We start from the raw sequence: 17,938 nt of genomic DNA, 5'->3' as shown, positions 1-17,938 counted from the left end.
TTTCCATAATAGCAAATGACAAAAAGAAAAATGCAAAATTTCCTTTACCATGCCAGTGGTTTTTTCCTTTGGATTCTTCATGACCTCAGAGACACACTCTCTGATGTCCTTCAGCAGTTCTTCAGCCACCCCAGGTTCTGTTTGTAGCAGCGTTATGCAAAAATGAATACTTGGAAAGAGAGGGGAGAAAGGTAAAATGTGAACTTTTCATCACAATCAGAACCTTTTCTTTCTTGATCATACTCTATCCAGAGCTGGAAAATGCATGAAAAATCATGTTGGTTCACTAGCTACATTTCACATCCGTATTACAAATAGACTCAATGTGCCGGTTCCTATTTTTGCAACATCTGAACACACAATTAAGTTATTGCTTACCATGTTTCTTTCCTGTATTATAATGAAGTGCGTACTTTCCGTAGGGAGGGGCTATTTTGTTCCTGCATTTATTATAAAAATTACACACAGGAGACCCTGGGTAGATTTTGAATAATAACATAATCTGCCTATTATATTATTATACTATAATTTCAGCTTTCTGGAAAGCCTGTTTCACTTCATGTCATCTTAAAGTCTTAGCCAAGGTTGGGCACAAAGGAAATTTCATAATTCTCCAACAAATGTATAAGCAAAGTGGGAGGAGAGATACAATTTCTTGTCAATAATTTCTTAAGGGCAAGATTCTCTCTCTTAGTGGTAAACTAACAGCACTGTTGCTTAAAAAAAAAAGGACAATACCCAAATTCTTGGTATCTTCTGTTGAGTGGTTAACTGAATTAGAGGAAATCAGAGAGAAGCTGCAGACTGCTAGAGAGATGACTGTACAATGAACCACAGGCCCAAGGGGTGGGATTGAAAATTTTTAACAACCGGTTCTCTGCCCGGTTGCTCGGTGAGCGTGGCCTTGTCAGCTTCCTGCACCATGGGGGGGGGGCATTTTCACCCTCCCCAGGCTCTGGAGGCTTTCCTCAAGCCCCAGGGAGGGTAAAAAAAGCCAGAAACGGACCCGTTTCCGGACTTCTGGTACGCTCATTTTTCGCCCTCCCCATGCTCCTTAGGCTTTCGTTAGTCACCGGGAGGGTGAAAATGGCTTCCCGCAGGATTCGGAGTCCCTCCAGAAGCCGGAAATGGGCCGATTTCTGAACGTCCGGTAGGCCCATTTTTCACCCTCCCAGAGCCTCCATGCAGGCCCTGAACTTACCTGGCATGATGAATGGGCTGTGGGGATTCTTGGGAGGGGAGGTGTGGCCGGGGTCAGCCAGTCCTTGTAACTACCAGTTCAGCAAACAAGATTAAAATTAACATGCAGTTTGCCTGAACCAGTCCGAATCTGCTGAATCCGACCCCTGCACAGGCCATTCATAAATATCTCTTGGGTATTCTCAACATAATACCAAATGCCCTTCATCAGAACTTCTTAATAATAATATTCTCACTTGATATAATTTCTGAAGCCAATTCTCTTCCAATATGTTTTAAATTGAACTGACTAAATTTAAACTGAAATCTGACCAAGTTCAATATAGGTAGTCCTCAAATTATGACAAGTTGCTTAAGACAGGCATCCCCCACCTGTGGGTTGCGGCCCTTTGGTGGGCTGTAAGGGGTTTGCAACTAAGGCGTGTAAACAGCCAGTGAGCACATATGCACGCATGCACTTCATCACGTGCTCCATTTGAGCGGCAGAAAAAAAATTGGGCTACAACTGAAATCCCAAAGAGTGGAATCCCAAATTTTATATAAAACATATTCCAAATATCTTGGAATAAATATAATCTCTTGAAAGAATTTTTCTTGAATGAGAAACCGTAGAAAATAGCTAAAGCTAAAGGGAGAATATATCTCTTTCTCTAGCATTATTTTTCAAAAACTGATAATTTTGGTATATATCCTGCAGGATAGATGTGGGAAAGGCATTTCCTGGTATGGAGAAAATAGACAGAAATCCTTTCTTTTTCCTCCCTTTCTAATAATTATGGAAGCCCCATCCATATCTAATGAAAGCCCACCAACTTAATTGTAAAAAAATAAATAAGATAATATCATGGAGAATTAAGGCTCTCAAAACTATTGTATTTTTCGAAGTATAAGATGCACCAAAGTATAAGATGCACCAAGGTTTCGAAGAGACAAATTAAAAAAAAGTTTTTGCACTCTGCAAACCTCCCAAAAATTGCCTGTTTTTCACAAAAATGGGCCATCCCCCCCCCAAAAAAAAGGCATGAATAGCCTTTGGGGGCTTGCAGAATGCTCCTGGGTGGTGGGGGGGGGGGGAATTGAGCAAAAAAATGGTCCGTTTTTCACTCATTTCTGCCCTTCCCAGCCCCCAGGAGCTCTCCAAAAGCTTCCTACAGGCTCTGCATGGCCATTTTGGTGAAAGGGGTGGGGTTTGGGGAGGCAAAAATGTGGATATTTCAGTGGATAGGATGCACCTAGATTTTCAACCTTTTTTTTATGGAAAAAGGTGCATCTTATACTCCAAAAAATAGTAGTCAGGTCTGCAGCCATCTTTCTTTTGGATATTTGACCTGCCACACTTTCTATTATTCTACTATTTAGAACCCTGACACTACGTATGCTGGACAGTTGTGAACCAGCCCAAGATCAGAAACAATTGACGTCTGAATTCCAGCTATTGAGATGCAACAAAGTATGGAAGTTTTGTCTTGAAGTCCTCCTTGTGGGTTTCCATAGATTTCTGACTGGTCACTGTGGGGGACAAGTGGTCCAGAACTTGCCATGAGTCTGCTCCATCCAAAAATTTTAGATGCTTGACCAGCGTTTTGCCTCCCCCACCTGAAAGTGGTGGAGAGGAAAAAAAAAACACCCCAGAAACTCACCTTCGAGGGAATTGTAAAATATTAAGATTCCATCCTCTGGCTATTAACAGGTTTGACAATAGGTAAATGTCAAATGAATCAGACTTGAAAGCAAAGACAGAAACCTCTGGTTTGCCAATGATACAGATGTGATCCATTTTCTGCAACCTTAAAAGAGAAACATATTAAAAATACATCCCCTCTAGTACAGTGATGCTAACCTTTTTGTCCTCATGTGCCGAAAGAGAATGCATGACCACACACATAATGCAATGCATGTGTGACACACACACCCCGCATGCCCCGGCCCCTTGAACATGCATGTGCGAACATCACTACCACTCCCTGTGACCCGTTTTGGACCTAGCAGGCTTCCCTGAAGACTCATGGGACCAAAAATGGGCTACAAGGGGGGGGGGGCTCCCGCATGCATGGCAGACTCCCAAAAATCAGCTGGCCGGCGGGAGACACCCACAAATGCGCGGTGGAACTGAGCTGGGGTGACAGCTCGTGTGCCCGCAGAGAGGGGTCCACCATAGGTTCATCACCACAGCTCTAATCTATGTTACATTCAATGCTGTAATTTATGCTATTGAAAGGCCACTATCAAAACGTTGTAATTTTAGCTGCTGTCCCTTTTTGACCCAGGAATCAGTTATTCTTAACAGAGAAAATTGGGGGGAATGAGGGTGGGGTGGTTGCTTTATTATTATTATTTTCTTTCTTTACAAAATTTGTGACTGGACCTGTGTTCTGTCTCTGTATCCACAGACTAGGAAAACAAAACATCACCCAAAGCAACATGAAATATTACTTTATAAAACAACTTGACTTTAAATGAAGAGTTTACAACAAGAGGCCACAGTTAAGCGCAGTGGCCACATCGAAACACAGAATGTGATCTCATAATTTTATTCAAGGCAAATAGTGTCCCCCAAGTCACAAATTTCCTACTTCAAATCATGGCTTTAGGTAGTTCAGAAGGTTCCTCCCACCTTCTTTTGGCCTAACATGCATGTGGAAAAGTGCTTCTTAAACCCATTTTCATTATATATTAAAAAGCGAGCAGTCGGCATGTGAATAATTGATCCTAACACAATGTAATCTACCTGCATGGATTGCCCCTGTGACTATGTAGGACAGATCGGGAGGTGCAAGTGAGCGGTCAGACGACGAGATCCCAACTCATTGGTAGCCTCACAATGCAATGAACAAGGGCATACACTCAATTTTGCAGCTATTAAGATTGTTGGATGGGCAGGAACAAAAACAGCTGTGGAAGTGATTGAAGCCTGGGAAACTGGTCAGTCAACAGGAGTGTTGATTTACCACCAGCTTAAGTACAGGCTCAGTCAGGGCTTGCCAGCACAAGTAAACAACAGCCAATGATTTAATAACCAGTCATCAATACCCCAATCAACATTTAAAAAGCTACATACAACAGGTACCATAAATACCACACATACAGATCAGCCCAAAGTACACACTCTGCTAGACAGAAGTTCCCTGAAGATGGGCTCCAGCACGAGTCTGAAAGCTCGAAAGACAAAACCTCTGGTCCCGGTGGCCCACCCAAATTGGATCCTGATCAAGCTATGTTAAACTAGCAGGGAGAAAAAAAGATAGAACATAAGAATCCCCACCCCATTGCAAACCAGAAAATTTTTTAGCTACGTGTTCTGGAGTATACTACAAAGAAAGAACAACAAGCATCACAAAGCAGTATTTCTTAATCTTATCCAAATACGCCCTGAGGAACAGCAAGGTTTAATGGTATTTCGAAGTGCTTAGAATCCCAAGAAACACAAGAGGTTATGCATTCTTTGTTTAAAACACAATTTGAAAGTTGTCTACACAAAGGACACCCAGCATGACCCTTCTGATGTTTCCTGGACGACAAACACCGAACATCCTTCCTTACTGGCTATGCTAACTGGGACTGCTGGGAATTGGAAATTTTAATTCAATAGAATCTGGAAAGCCACAGAGTTCCCTCAAATCTCCCTCATAAAAAAATATGACCAGACGAAATCTCAATAGATATTTGCACTTTTTGAAATAACAGTGACATCTAAGGATGAAGAAAATTTTATTTCCAAAACAAGATGAACCTCTAAAGAAAGATTATTAAGGGATTCACCTAATATTGCTTTATGTGACATTTGTAGTGATGCCAATTTGGGGGATGGGAGCGACCCTCCCCTAAAATTTTGCCTCTTGTCTGTTAAGATAGAGTTATCTGATCACCCAACAGAATGGTGTGATCAACCAAAAGTGAATGCCACAATATCAAGTCTCACAGAGTGTGTAGTTCTATCCAAGGTAAAGGGAATGGAGTCTCTGCGGATTTTACTGTTCTGACCGAGGCTTCCCGAAAACCTGAAACAAACTCCTTGTCCCAATAAAACCCCCTTTTATTAATTTACTGTGAATTCTGCTTATTCACATCCAGCAAAGTCTTTTAAGGGAGGATTTACAGTCACAGACCTTACCTGGCTTGGAGAGCTGCCAGGTCGATATCTGCAAAACTTGGCAAAAAGTCTTGGAGTGTCACAAACGAATTAAGCGAACTCCACTCCCCTTAAACTGCTCTTTTATTTCCTCTGGGAGGGGCCATTCATTGTCCACCTGTGACCTTACTCCCAAGTCAATCCCAGTTCTTTAGCTGCTCCCTTCATCTGGCCTGCCTCACTGATCTCCGATTCTGAAGGCAACTGATAACTGGCATACAGCCTCTGCCTCTGATACAGAGCCCTTATCATAGCCTTCTCAAAACTCCAAGTCTTGCCCATGTTCTTCCCCAATCTCCTCAACATCCGAATCTGCAGCCAGTTCTGCTGCTTGCTGACGGGCTACAACATTTACTCCTATAGTCATTGCCAACCAGAGGGGGCAATGCTCATCTCCGTTTCAACGCCATTGAGCCAGTGCTGTTCAAAGATGTTTCCGTGGTCATGTGGCCAGCATGATGTCATGGAATGCTATTACCTTCCCACCAAAGTGGTACCTATTTATATACTCGCATTTGCCTGCTTTCAAATTGCTAGGTTGAAGCAAGAGAAGGAGCTCACCCCATCTTGCAGAACTTGGGTTTCAAACCTCGTCTGTCAGCTTTCCAACCAACAAGCCCAGCGTCTTAAGCGCTGAGCCATCAGGCTGCACGGTCCTGTCCAAATGTACCATATAATCCTTAGCAGGCATTGTTAGTTGACATTTGGCTAAAACAAAATTCCATGTTTAATTACAATATTATTTCATGGAACTATGTGGAGAGATATTCCAAATCTCATCAGAATAAGAAAGATGTCTTGAAAAAAGGAGATAGAAGAAAGAAGCATGAAAGTCTTCTGAACTGCCCATTTCTAATTTCTACTATTTCAGTCAATACGGCCTCTTCTTTCTGCCAATCACCAACAGAGAGTCATCTTTAAAGGTAAAGGTTCCCCTTGGACTATGTGCTAATCATTCCCGACTCTAGGGGGCGGTGCTCATCTCCATTTCAAAGCCAAAGAGCCAGCACTGTCTAAAGACGTCTCCGTGGTCCTATGGCCGGCATGACTAAATACCGAAGGCTCAGGGAACCCTGTTACCTTCCCACCAACGGTGATCCCTATTTTTTCCACATGCATTTTTACATGCTTTCGAACTGCTAGGTTGGCAGAAGCTGGGACAAGTAATGGGAGCTCACTCCATTACATGGCACTAGGGATTTGAACCGCCAAACTGCTGAACTTTCTGATCGACAAGCTCAGCGTCTTAGCCACTGAGCCACCGTGTCCAACTAAGAGTCATCGTTCTCTGTGCTCAAAAAAGGACTGGTTTTTCACTAATGTTCCCTCTCCCTCCCCCCAATGAAGTCCGTAGCTTAATGTTACCGTTTTCCCTGCATAATTTTTAATAATGCGTATCATCCTAATAAGCTAATAGCTAAGAACGCACTCCTATTTAATGCTTGCAAATAGTACAAGCTGTAGAGCAGCCAAAGAGTGGTTGAAATGGGCACCTAGGGAGAAGGAAGGGAAGCACAAAATACAGAGAATCAATGGAAATCGTGTACGTACTCAGATACGATGAACCTTGTAGTTGAGATGATCTTCTTGGTGGCTTCCACATAACCTTGTTCTCCTAGGTGCACCATGGTTGCCCAGCAAGCTGCAATAAGGCATCCAGGTCTGGAACCAGCAATCGTGGGCGAAGGGTAAATTCCTCCTTGCCAATCAGGGGCAATGAAGAACTGGTGATGCCGATATTTCATATCGCTGTACATTATCACTGAGGAGCCCTTTGGCGCGTAGCCGTACTGCAAAGAAAGGGCCAATATTCAGGTTGCAAAATAATCCCCCTCCAAAATCACTGTTGGCAGGTTCAAGGCCTTTGTCTTGAATGATATTATATTCGCACAATATTGGAAAAATGAAGAAACGCCATGAGATGAAGAGATAATTAAGAAGATACTAGACTGTGCAGCAATGGATAACCCTGTTTGAAAATAAGACTTCCCTGGATAATAAGCCCAATCGGGCATTTGAGTGCATGTGCTAAAATAAGCCCTCCCCCGAAAATAAGCCCTTCCCGAAAAAATTGCAACACCGCAGCAGCCATGAGGTGACCACGCTCGCTGTCTCCTGCACCTCAAAAATAATAATGACCTCCCCGAAAATAAGGCTGTTTATTTCGGGGTTCAAAAGAAAATAAGACCCTGTCTTATTTTGGGGGGAAACATGGTAGATTGACATTGAAAATTAAGCAGAAAGAAGAGACAGAATGCTATCAAAAAGTGAATCTATTTTACTAGTGGTTGGAAAAAAAGGGTGGAGATTAGGAATATAATCAGAACTGTTAAGCAAATTAGATACACCAGACAACACGATATTTATTAAGTGCTAAGAAATGTAATTAATAAAAAAATCAATAAAAATTGGGGGGGGAGGAATTACAAGATTTACGAAGTTAAAACATTCTCTGTACAATGAATATGGCATTTAATTCTGTTGTACGAGGTGCAGTGACAATAAAGTAAACTAACTAAGTAGCAATTTTTTTAATGATGCTGATTTGGAAACAATTTAGAGGAAATATGCATGATCCAGCTTAGCGCAGTTTCAAAACAACTCCTATCAGAAACTCATTCAAATCTACCTTGGCTCACCTTATGCGTATCTGCAGAAATGCTGGTGATACCTTTCACTCGGAAATCAAAACGCTGCGGTAAAGGAAAGCCGGCCTTCTCCATGAAGACAATGAGGAAGCCTCCCAGGCAGGCATCCACATGCAAGGGAATATCGTATTTCAGGGCAAGCTGCATCAAAACAGGAGAAAAATTTAGTCATTTTCTTCTTGGGTCACAGAAGTGAACAACTAGTAGAGCCTTGATGGCGAACCTATGGCACAGGTGGCACACAGAGCCCTCTCTGCGGGCACGCCAGCCATTGCCCCAGCCAAGCTTCAACGTGCATGTGCACGCGCCCCCAGCCATCCAGCTGGTCTTCGGGGCTCTGCTGTGCATGCAGGGGGGGGCGCATGTGGGGGACACAAACATACATGTATGGGGAGCGGGGAATATGCGCAGGAGGGACTAGCATTGCATTTTGGGGCCTCAACCGCTCGATTTTGACTTTCACATTGGTGCAGGAGAGGTTCCGGGCCCCAAATGGGGGGGGCAAGGAGGCGGGGTACATGCAGTGGTGTCACACATGCATGCACAAGGGGTGGGGCACACGGGGGTGTAATGCATGCATTGCATTATGGGTGCAGGCGCGCAAACACACTTTTGGGCACGCATGAACGCGCATGCGGCGACAAAAAGGTTAACCATCACTGTTGTAGAGCTTGGAGCTTGATAAACATATTCCTTGCAGAGAGTCCATGGCATTCGACCACAACTGAGCCCAAAATTTATGCTGCCAAGTGAGACAATTCAGTGACTTTTGCCCCATTTAGCAACTTTTCTTGCCCCAGTTGTTAAGTGAATCACGGCAGTTGTTAAGTTAGCAACACGGCTGTTAAGTCGTGTTAGTGTCAGGGTTCCAAGTAATAACCCCAAAGTTCTTGCCCTCCAGGTCACATGTCTATCGCATGGTCCAATCAGGACGTAGTCCCAACTCCGGCTGGCTTTGGCCCACGTTCTTCCAACACCTATTAAGGCTATTAAGACCTGGCTATTCCGGCAGGCCCCGGGCTGTTGACCTCATGCTTGAGGTCCAGCCCAAATTAGACTGGGTGTATGTTGTGGGTTTTTTAATCTATGCCTCTTTGTTTTAACTTTTCTATTTTTCAATGTATTTGTTGTAAGCCGCCCAGAGTCCTTCGGGATTGGGCGGCCTATAAATTAATCAAATCTAAATTAATTAAATCTAAACACCTGATAGAGCATCCTTGGCTCCCACGAAAGATTATTATTTTGGCTACACATCCCCCTACTATCTCTACCTCCCCCCCGCTCACATTCCCACAGGTCTACCCGGCTTCGCTGAGGCAGCCCTGAAGATGCTCCCCAAATATGGTTTCAGGGCTGACATGGCCTGGCTTCCCCATTGTCTTTGCTTGTCTAAATGTTGCAAAACAGGATCACATGATCCTGGGACACTGCAGCCTTAACATGCCAGTTGCCAAATTCAGAAATTTTGATCACATGACCAAGAGGATGCTGTGACATTCGTAAGTGTGAAAAACGGCCACAGGTCATTTTGTTCAGTCGAATGGTCACTAAGTGAATCCTTAAGTCAAACGATTACCTGTAATTAGGAAAATTTGGGTATTCTCTAGAAAAACTGTTCAATGCTTCACTTTAAATTTTGAATTATCATGGCTGGAACTTTTGGCCATGGCGAATAGCTCTTCCTGCTGGTAATTACCAAAGTGAAATATTCTTTCATTGAAGAAAGTCATTTACCAGCAGATCAGCATTAACAGACCATTATTTTAAATTTGGGGAAAAGAAGAAAAAAACCACTTTTCTCATACCTAATTTTTATTATTTTCGGAGGCAAAATTTTGATTATTGCTACTTCAACTCAACATCCACCATATGAAATATATTATACTAGAACTGTGTTGATTAGCTACTTAACCATATCAAATATATGGAATACAGGATTCAGTGTGAAGCTGATCTAGACCCTTGGCAGTAGCTACCATGGATCTTTCGAAAAACCTGTCCTGAACTAGCAAAACTTTCAACTGGAATTGTGTACATGGGACGTAGTTATCACAAAGTTATGATCTTTCTTCAAAAGTTCAGTCTGATTCCCAATTCCTGGATATGTCTGGAATCCAAGCTCAAATAATTGATGGAGTCTCTTTCATTAACACATCATAAATCCAAATGACAAATAAGGGGGGAAAAAGGCATTTGACACACAAACGTGTACATCCAAATCTTCTTTTTAGAAGTATGCTTTCTCATATACAATTATAGTGATGCAAAGACAACCAGAATTGATACTTTATCTCTTCAAGTCAGCACAGACAAGTATCCATTCAGTGATTTAGATTGCTGCCCTATTGCTGGGGGACATTTTTGGAAATACAATACAATAGCAGAGTTAGAAGGGACCTTAGAGATCTTCTAGTCCAACCCCCTGCCTAGACAGGAAACTCTATACCATTTCAGACAAATGGCTATCCAACATCTTCTTAAAGACTTCCAGTGTTGGGGCATTCACAACCTCTGGAGGCAACTTCTGTTCTACTGATTAATTGTTCTAACTGTCAGGAAATTTCTCCTCAGTTCTAAGTTGCTTCTCTCCTTGATTAGTTTCCACCCATTGCTTCTTGTTTTACCCTCAGGTGCTTTGGAGAATAGCTTGACTCCCTCTTCTTTGTGGCAACCCCTGAGATATTGGAACACTGCTATCATGTCTTCCCTTGGCCTTCTTTTCATCAAACTAGACATACCCAGTTCTTGCAACCGTTCTTCATATGTTTTAGTCTCCAGTCCCCTAACCATCTTTGTTGCTCTTCTCTGCACTCTTTCTAGAGTCTCCACATCTTTTCTACATCGTGGCGACCAAAACTGAATGCAGTATTCCAAGTGTGGCCTTACCAAGGCATTATAAAGTGGTATTAACACTTCGCGTGATCTTGATTCTATCCCTCTGTTGGCAGCTGCTGCACAGTGCTGGCTCATATTTAAATGGTTGTCCACTAGGACTCCAAGATCCCTTTCACAGTTACTACTGTTGAGCAAGGTACCACCTATACTGTACCTGTGCATTTTGTTTTTCTTGCCTAAATGTAGAACCTTACTCTTTTCACCACTGAATTTCATTTTGTTAGATAGTGTCCAGTGTTCAAGTTTGTCAAGATCCTTCTGTATCTTAAGCCTGTCTTCTGGAGTGTTGGCTATTCCTGCCAGCTTGGTGTCATCTGCAAATTTGATGAGTTCCACATTTATTCCCTCATCCAAATCATTGATGAAGATGTTGAAGAGTAGCTCTTTCAGCTCTTTTCCAGTCCTCTGGCAGTTCCCCAGTGCTCCAGGATCTCTGAAAGATATAGTTCAGTGGTTCTGAGATCTCGTCTGCCAGATCCTTCAGAACCGTGGGGTGTAATCCGTCCGGTCCGGGTGATTTGAACTCGTCTAGGGTAGACAGGTGCTCACTTACCGTTTTCTTCCCTATTTCAATTTGTGTTCCTAATCTGATTTTTGTGGTGCTGTTTTTGATAGGTTGGACTATTTTATCCCTTTGTGTAAAGACAGATGCAAAAAATGAGTTAAATAGTTCTGCTTTCTCCCTGTTGCTTGTCACCTTCCTGCCACTGTCTTCCTGCCAGCAATGGACCAATTGTTCTTCATTGTGAGCCTTAGCTTTCCTTACTTCATCTTTACAGGCTCGGGCTATTTGCTGATATTCTGCCTTAGTTATGTCCCCCTCTTTCCACAGTAAAACCCCAAGTCACAGCACAATTAACATGGCTGGGCACAAAAGCCACGAAACAGTGATGCCCGAGTACCCAGCAAGCAGTTCAAATACCTACAGGCAGTTCTTGACTCTCAGCCGCTTGTTTAGTGACCGTCTGAATTTACAATGGCACTGGAAAAAATGAGTTATGACCAGTTTTCAGAGTTGAGACTGTTGCAGCATGCCTATGGTTACATGATCAAAATTTGGGCCTTTGGCAACTGGCAGGTATTTATGACAGCTGCATGTGAGCTGCAGTGGTGCAGTGGTTAGAATGCAGTACTACAGGCTACTTCTATTGATTGCCGGCTGCCTGAAACTTGGCATTTCAAATCTCACCAGACTCAAGGTTAACTCAGCATTCCATCCTTCCAAGGTCGGTAAAATGAGGACCAAGATTATTTGGGGCAATAGGCTGACTTTGTAAACCGCTTAGACACTGTGAAGCAGTATGTACCGTAGTTTTTTGGAGTATACGATGCTCCAAAGTATAAAACTCACCTAGCTGGGGGGGAGGGGGGGACAAGAAAAAAAATCTGCTTCTGCCTCCCAGCAATTTGCCTCCTTGCAGCAAACATCCCGTTTTAGTTTCAGCACAGCCTGATTAGCACAAGCAGCTGATTGTCGGGCCTTCTGCTCATCAGCTTTCAGGCTGCAGGGATTGCCATAGACTATTGCCGCCTCTGAGCGCCCCATTTTTGGCTTCCACATGCCGTTTTCAGCCTCCACACGCCCCTTTTTCCAGTGAGGATCGGAATGGGCAGAAAATGGGGTATGCGGAGGCCGAAAACGGGGCACACAGAAGCCAAAAATGGGATGTGGAGGCCAAAATGGGGCACGCCGAGGCAGCAGTAGGCAATGGTAATCCCTGCAGCCTGAAACAGCTGATGGTCAGGAGGAACCGACAATCAGCTGCTTGTGCTAATCAGGCTGTGCTGAAAGTGATACTGAAACAGGCTGTTCACTGTAAGTAGGCAAATTGCTGGGAGGCAGAGGCCAAAGGGTGGGGGCCAGTGGGTGGGCAGGGCTACATTCGGTGTATAAGACACACCCAATTTTTCACCCTCTTTGGGGGGGGGGGAAGTGTGTCTTATACTCTGAAAAATAAGTCTTAAGTGCTATTGCTGTAAGCATTTGGAACATATGCAGACTGCTTGATTTAGGCTAGTGCACATGCATAATTCTAGTGAAGAAGCTAAAATTCATAATTCTTGAAGAAGGCCTCTATGGAATCTTTTATTGATCTGTTCTATGGTGTACTAGAAAATATTCTGGGAGTTTCCCCAAAGAATTCCTTGCATGTTTTTCTTAAAACCTCACTTTCATCGTAGTTAATGGATGCTACATTCAGCAGCACAATAAACCTCCAGCCACTGCCCTTTTACTGAGATCACCTGATAAACGGGTTCCTGGTATCTTAGCGATGCTGATAAGGCTTTTAGAGAAAGAGACAGACAAGGTTTATGTCTGCAGACTCTGTAAACCGCTTAGAGGGCTGTAAAGCATTGTGAAGCGGTATATAAGTCTAAGTGCTATTGCTAGTGCTCTTCCTTCCTTTCTTTCCAGTTGTTAGAATGCAGTATTGCAGGATAATTCCATCCACAGAAAGGAGTTCGAGCTTCACCAGGCTCAAGGTTTACTTGCCTTCCATCCTTCCGAGGTGAGTGAAATGAGGGCCCAGACTGTTGGGGGCAATATGCTGACTCTCTAAACCGCTTAGAGGGGGCTGCAAAGTACTGTGAAGCGGTATATAAGCCTAAGTGCTATTGCTATTGTCCTGGGATCATGTCATTACCACTTATTACCTTCCAAGCTGGTTTCTGACAAACAAAGTCAATGGGAGAAGCCAGATTCGGTTAACAGCTGCGTGATTCACATAACAATTGTAGTGATTTACTGAACAATTGTGGCAAAAGAAAAGGTTGTAATACTCACTTGACAACTGTTGTGCTTAGCGACGGAACTTTTGGGCTCAACTGTGGTCGGAACTGCAGTATCTTTGTTATCAATGCAAAAATATTACCTTCGCTACTTCCTCAATGGGGTCAATACTTCCATGAGGAAATTGTGGGCTTGAACAGACCAACATGGCTGTATTCTTGGTAATGGCTTTTTTCATTGCCTAAAAAAATTAGGAGAAAGTCATTAGGAATCCATAAAACCCCGTGTACAAATCAAGGGATTAAAAGTGAATCTTCTGAAGAACTCCTTGTATTAATTTCCTTCCTTCCATCCACCCGCCTCTCTCAAAGGTTCCATCACTCCATTCAACTGAAAATGTATTGGAAACATCTGGAAATGCCAGTGGGATATTACCTTCACATCCACCTGCATCAGTTCTGTCAATGGAATACGCACAATCTTAATCCTGAAATAATGGGCAGCCTTGTCAAATGCTGCATGGGCACTTATTGGCACCAACCTAAACGACAAAACCAACATCAAAAATAATACACTTCAGAGGGAAAAATGGCAGCATGCCAGACCAAAACTTCTTTCCTTTCTTTTCTGGACAAAAATAAGACTGGTAGGGAATCTCCAAGAGTTTGCTAATTGTAAACTACGTTTATTAGGTTTACCAACGTTAAGGAAGACACCAAAGTGAGATAACAAACAGAACTCCTGGACAAAGCTAAAATGTTTGGGTGAATCCAGAGAAAGCTTCGGACTGTGGCTTGTAATATTTGCCCACCTATAATGATTATTATTGTTGTAGCAAATTGAAAAACAGGGACAGGAATAAAAACAAACAGAACCACTCAAACAGTTGGCCTCACTTTGAGACATGTGTTGAGGACCAAAAATTGTAGATACAGTAGCTTGTAAATCTTAAGATAGGTAGCAGATGGTGTGGCCAGAAATATTATTGTATTTTCATGACATTGCTTTTCCATTTTGGCATAAAAAGAAATTATCCTGTGTCAGTAAATCATATAAAATATAAAATAACAAAAAAATAAGTGCATTCCACAAATGATCTTCCTTCTAGAATGTAAATTGAAACTGACAAGAGGTTGAGAACTAGCTACTAGCCACAATATGCTAGAGAAATTTGAAATCAGATCAAGATTGTTAAAAGTAAAAGCAAGGAATATAAAGCTGGTTTATTTGATCGAGGTAACCCTTAATGGACTTTTGCTGATCAGGATTGAAACAATGAGGCCTTAAGACTTTGTTTTATTATACGATCTGAAGAGAAACCAGCATATTAAGACTTTGTTTATAAATAAGAGATGGTGTCAACCCCGAAGCTGGCCTAACTCTGACTATTTTCTTTTGGTAGCTTTTCTCTAAGGAGATTTCTCTTCCCATTGCTTCAGGGCTGACACAGCCTGGAGCTAAGGGGCCAGGGAGGGGGGTGTAGAGATAGCTGGGGTGTTATAGCCCAAATAAAGTTCTTTCCAGTGGGAATCAAGGACGTTCAGGCAGGTGTTTGAAAGGTGGAGACTGAGGTCACTGAGAAACCTGACTACATGCAGATAGGACTATGCGATTGGAGCCGGGGGGGGGGGAGGGGGGGAGACAAAGTTTTACTTTTAATTGAGTGTAAAACTGGTGGTAACCTAGAGCCAGTTTTCCACCAAGTCTGTGCCAATTTGATATGTCCCCAAAAAATGTTCTTTGGGGAATATGGCTGCCTCTGAGTTCTCATTGAAGGGGATGTATTATTTGGATCCTTGACAGATGAGATATGGAGGGGGGGGGAGATTATTTAAGAGAAGGCAATCAGTTTCTAAAATTGTTTAAATTGTTATAGTGAAGGGCGAGGTCATTTTCTTTTTCTTACTGTTTTTGTTTTGGTTTTTTTTTTGCTATTCTTCATTTTATTTTTTATTTTTCCCAGAAAAGACATTGGATCCAAAGAACTTCATAACTGCTCTGTTTTCCTGAAAATAAGACCCAATCGGAAAATAAACCCTAGCATGATTTTAGGATGCTCGTAATATAAGCCCTACCCCCCAAATAAGCCCCAGTTAAGATCATCAGCGTTAACAGCATTCCGTGCACCTTCGACATTTAGTCATGCCAGCCATATGACCAAGGAGAAGTCTTTGGACAGTGCTGACTCTTTGGCTAACCCCCTAGAGTGGGGTATGACTAGTACATATGTGCTATGGGAACCTTACCTTTACCCTAAGATCATCAGCCAGATGGACGCAATTAGTACCATATTTCTCCCAAAATAAGACCTAACCAGAAAATAAGCTCTAATGCATCTTTTGGAGCAAAAAATAATATAAGACCCGGTCTTATTTTCGAGGAAACACGGTAGTTCACTGCATTGAGATTCTCAAGAGAATAGTCTTCAGAGAATTAGAAACCAACTTTGAAAATCAAAAATGTTTCCAAAGCAGCCCGCAATACTTTATAGCAAAATGATCTCCTATTCAAAGGCACACAGGGCAGTTCTTTATAGATTTATAGTAACTGCCTCAAAGAGACTTTGCCCATCTGAAATTACTTTTAAACTAATGCAATTTTAAGAGCCAGATTCACGGTGATGGAAAAAAAATGGAAAAAGATTTAGTATCTGCTTAAGGTTTGTGAACTGCTCACTTCCCTCTTCTTGCATGGCATTACTGCAAGAAGACAGGATTGCTTTCACTTCTCTATAGCTCAGGGTACTTTCCAACCTTAAATTGCTGTAATGATAGTTTCAGGCGAATCAGCCTCATAATCTATGCCTTCTACTAATTGGCTTCTTTTAAACTCTTGGTTATAATAATTTGTTCTTGTTTCTGTCTTTTTGAGGTCAAGCCAGAAAAAAGAGCAAGGGAATGTGTTACTTAAAAACAAAACTAGTTCTAGGCGGTTTGAAATTACCAAATTTAAAACTATATTATGAAGCAATAGTTTTATCGGTAATCAGTGACTGGATTAATTTAACAGATGACAGAATACTTAATATCGAAGGGCATGATTTGGTATATGGCTGGCATGCTTACCTGCTATATGACAAAAAGGTATATAAGAATGTTAATGTATTTTAAGGAATGCTCTACTGCGGGTCTGGAAAAAATATCAATACAAACTATATAAGATACCCATGTGGGCAATTCCTAGACACGCAATAGAAAACATAAATATAGTACAAAAACAGGATGTAATTACATACAGACAGCTTCTCACCTTAGAAAGAGGTGTATTACAATTAAAACCCTTGAATGTATTAAAAGAGGAAAAGGCAATTCAAACATGGTTTCAGTATGGGCAGTTACAGGCCAGATGGAAAAAAGATCAAAAAATCGGTTTTACGCAAAACGAGGATAATTTACTAAAACAAATTAGGGATCAAAGTCCAATGCATATAGAGAGACTATATAGATATAGAGATTCGAAAACAGAATTAGTTAAAGACTGTATGATAAAGTAGGCACAAAATTTTGAAGAACCAATAATATTGGATACATGGGAAAAGATTTGGGTAAGAAATGTAAAATTTACACAAGCCCAAAATTTGAGAGAAAACTTTTATAAGATGTTTTATAGATGGCATTTAGATCCTAAAAAACTGGCCTCTATGTATCCGAATTTATAACCTAAATGCTGGAGATGTGATTGCACTGATGCTACATACTATCATATATGGTGGACTTGTAAAAAGGTTAAAGCATTTTGAATAAAAATATGGTGGATTATGCAAAATGTTCTTTAAAAAAGGATAAAGTTTACCCCTCCGTTATTTTTGTTAGGTATAATTACTGATTGTACAGTTATAGAGACTAACCTAATTTTGCATTTAATAACCGCAGCAAGACTGTTGGTGGCGCAATACTGGCAGAAGGAAGATTTGCCTACTATTCAAGAATGGACATTAAAAGTAACAAACCTAGCAGAGATGGCTAAAATATCAGCATATCTCAAGGACCATTCAAATGAGAGATATAAACTGGAGTGGAGAAGATGGATTGACTATACTCAAAATAAATATGGGACTAAGAAATTCCAGATAGTTTATGACTGAAGAAACAAGGAATGATATAATCTGTTTAGAGCTAGCCTAGCAAAGAGGAGTTAAAGCTCAAATGAAAGATGATACTAACTTTTTTTTAAGTTTATCTTAGAATATCTTTGTTAAAGATTTATACCCTGTATGGGTTCTGGGAAGCTGGGGGGAGGAGGTTGAGGGGGGAGAGTAGGGGGAGGGAGGTAAATATTTGTAAAAGGTTTTTTTTTTCAAAATTTTCAATTAAAAAAAACCAAAACTAGTTCCCA

General features: G+C 41.7%; 1 protein-coding gene across 1 annotated transcript in view; it reads right to left on the bottom strand.

The window, feature by feature from the left end:
* The window catches only part of SGPL1 (sphingosine-1-phosphate lyase 1), a 64,652-nt gene that overhangs the window by 2,851 nt on the left and 43,863 nt on the right, over window positions 1-17,938 (bottom strand). The window contains exons 8-13 of the mRNA XM_032232095.1: window positions 14,039-14,144; window positions 13,746-13,844; window positions 7,969-8,118; window positions 6,881-7,119; window positions 2,841-2,987; window positions 49-169 (exon numbers count right to left, since the gene is read on the bottom strand). Coding sequence (XP_032087986.1) covers window positions 49-169; window positions 2,841-2,987; window positions 6,881-7,119; window positions 7,969-8,118; window positions 13,746-13,844; window positions 14,039-14,144 — 862 coding nt within the window. The remainder of the gene's footprint in view (window positions 1-48; window positions 170-2,840; window positions 2,988-6,880; window positions 7,120-7,968; window positions 8,119-13,745; window positions 13,845-14,038; window positions 14,145-17,938) is intronic.

Source organism: Thamnophis elegans, chromosome 15, assembly GCF_009769535.1.
Source record: "Thamnophis elegans isolate rThaEle1 chromosome 15, rThaEle1.pri, whole genome shotgun sequence".
NCBI lineage: Eukaryota > Metazoa > Chordata > Lepidosauria > Squamata > Colubridae > Thamnophis > Thamnophis elegans.
This window is presented reverse-complemented; position numbering and strand designations above follow the sequence as displayed.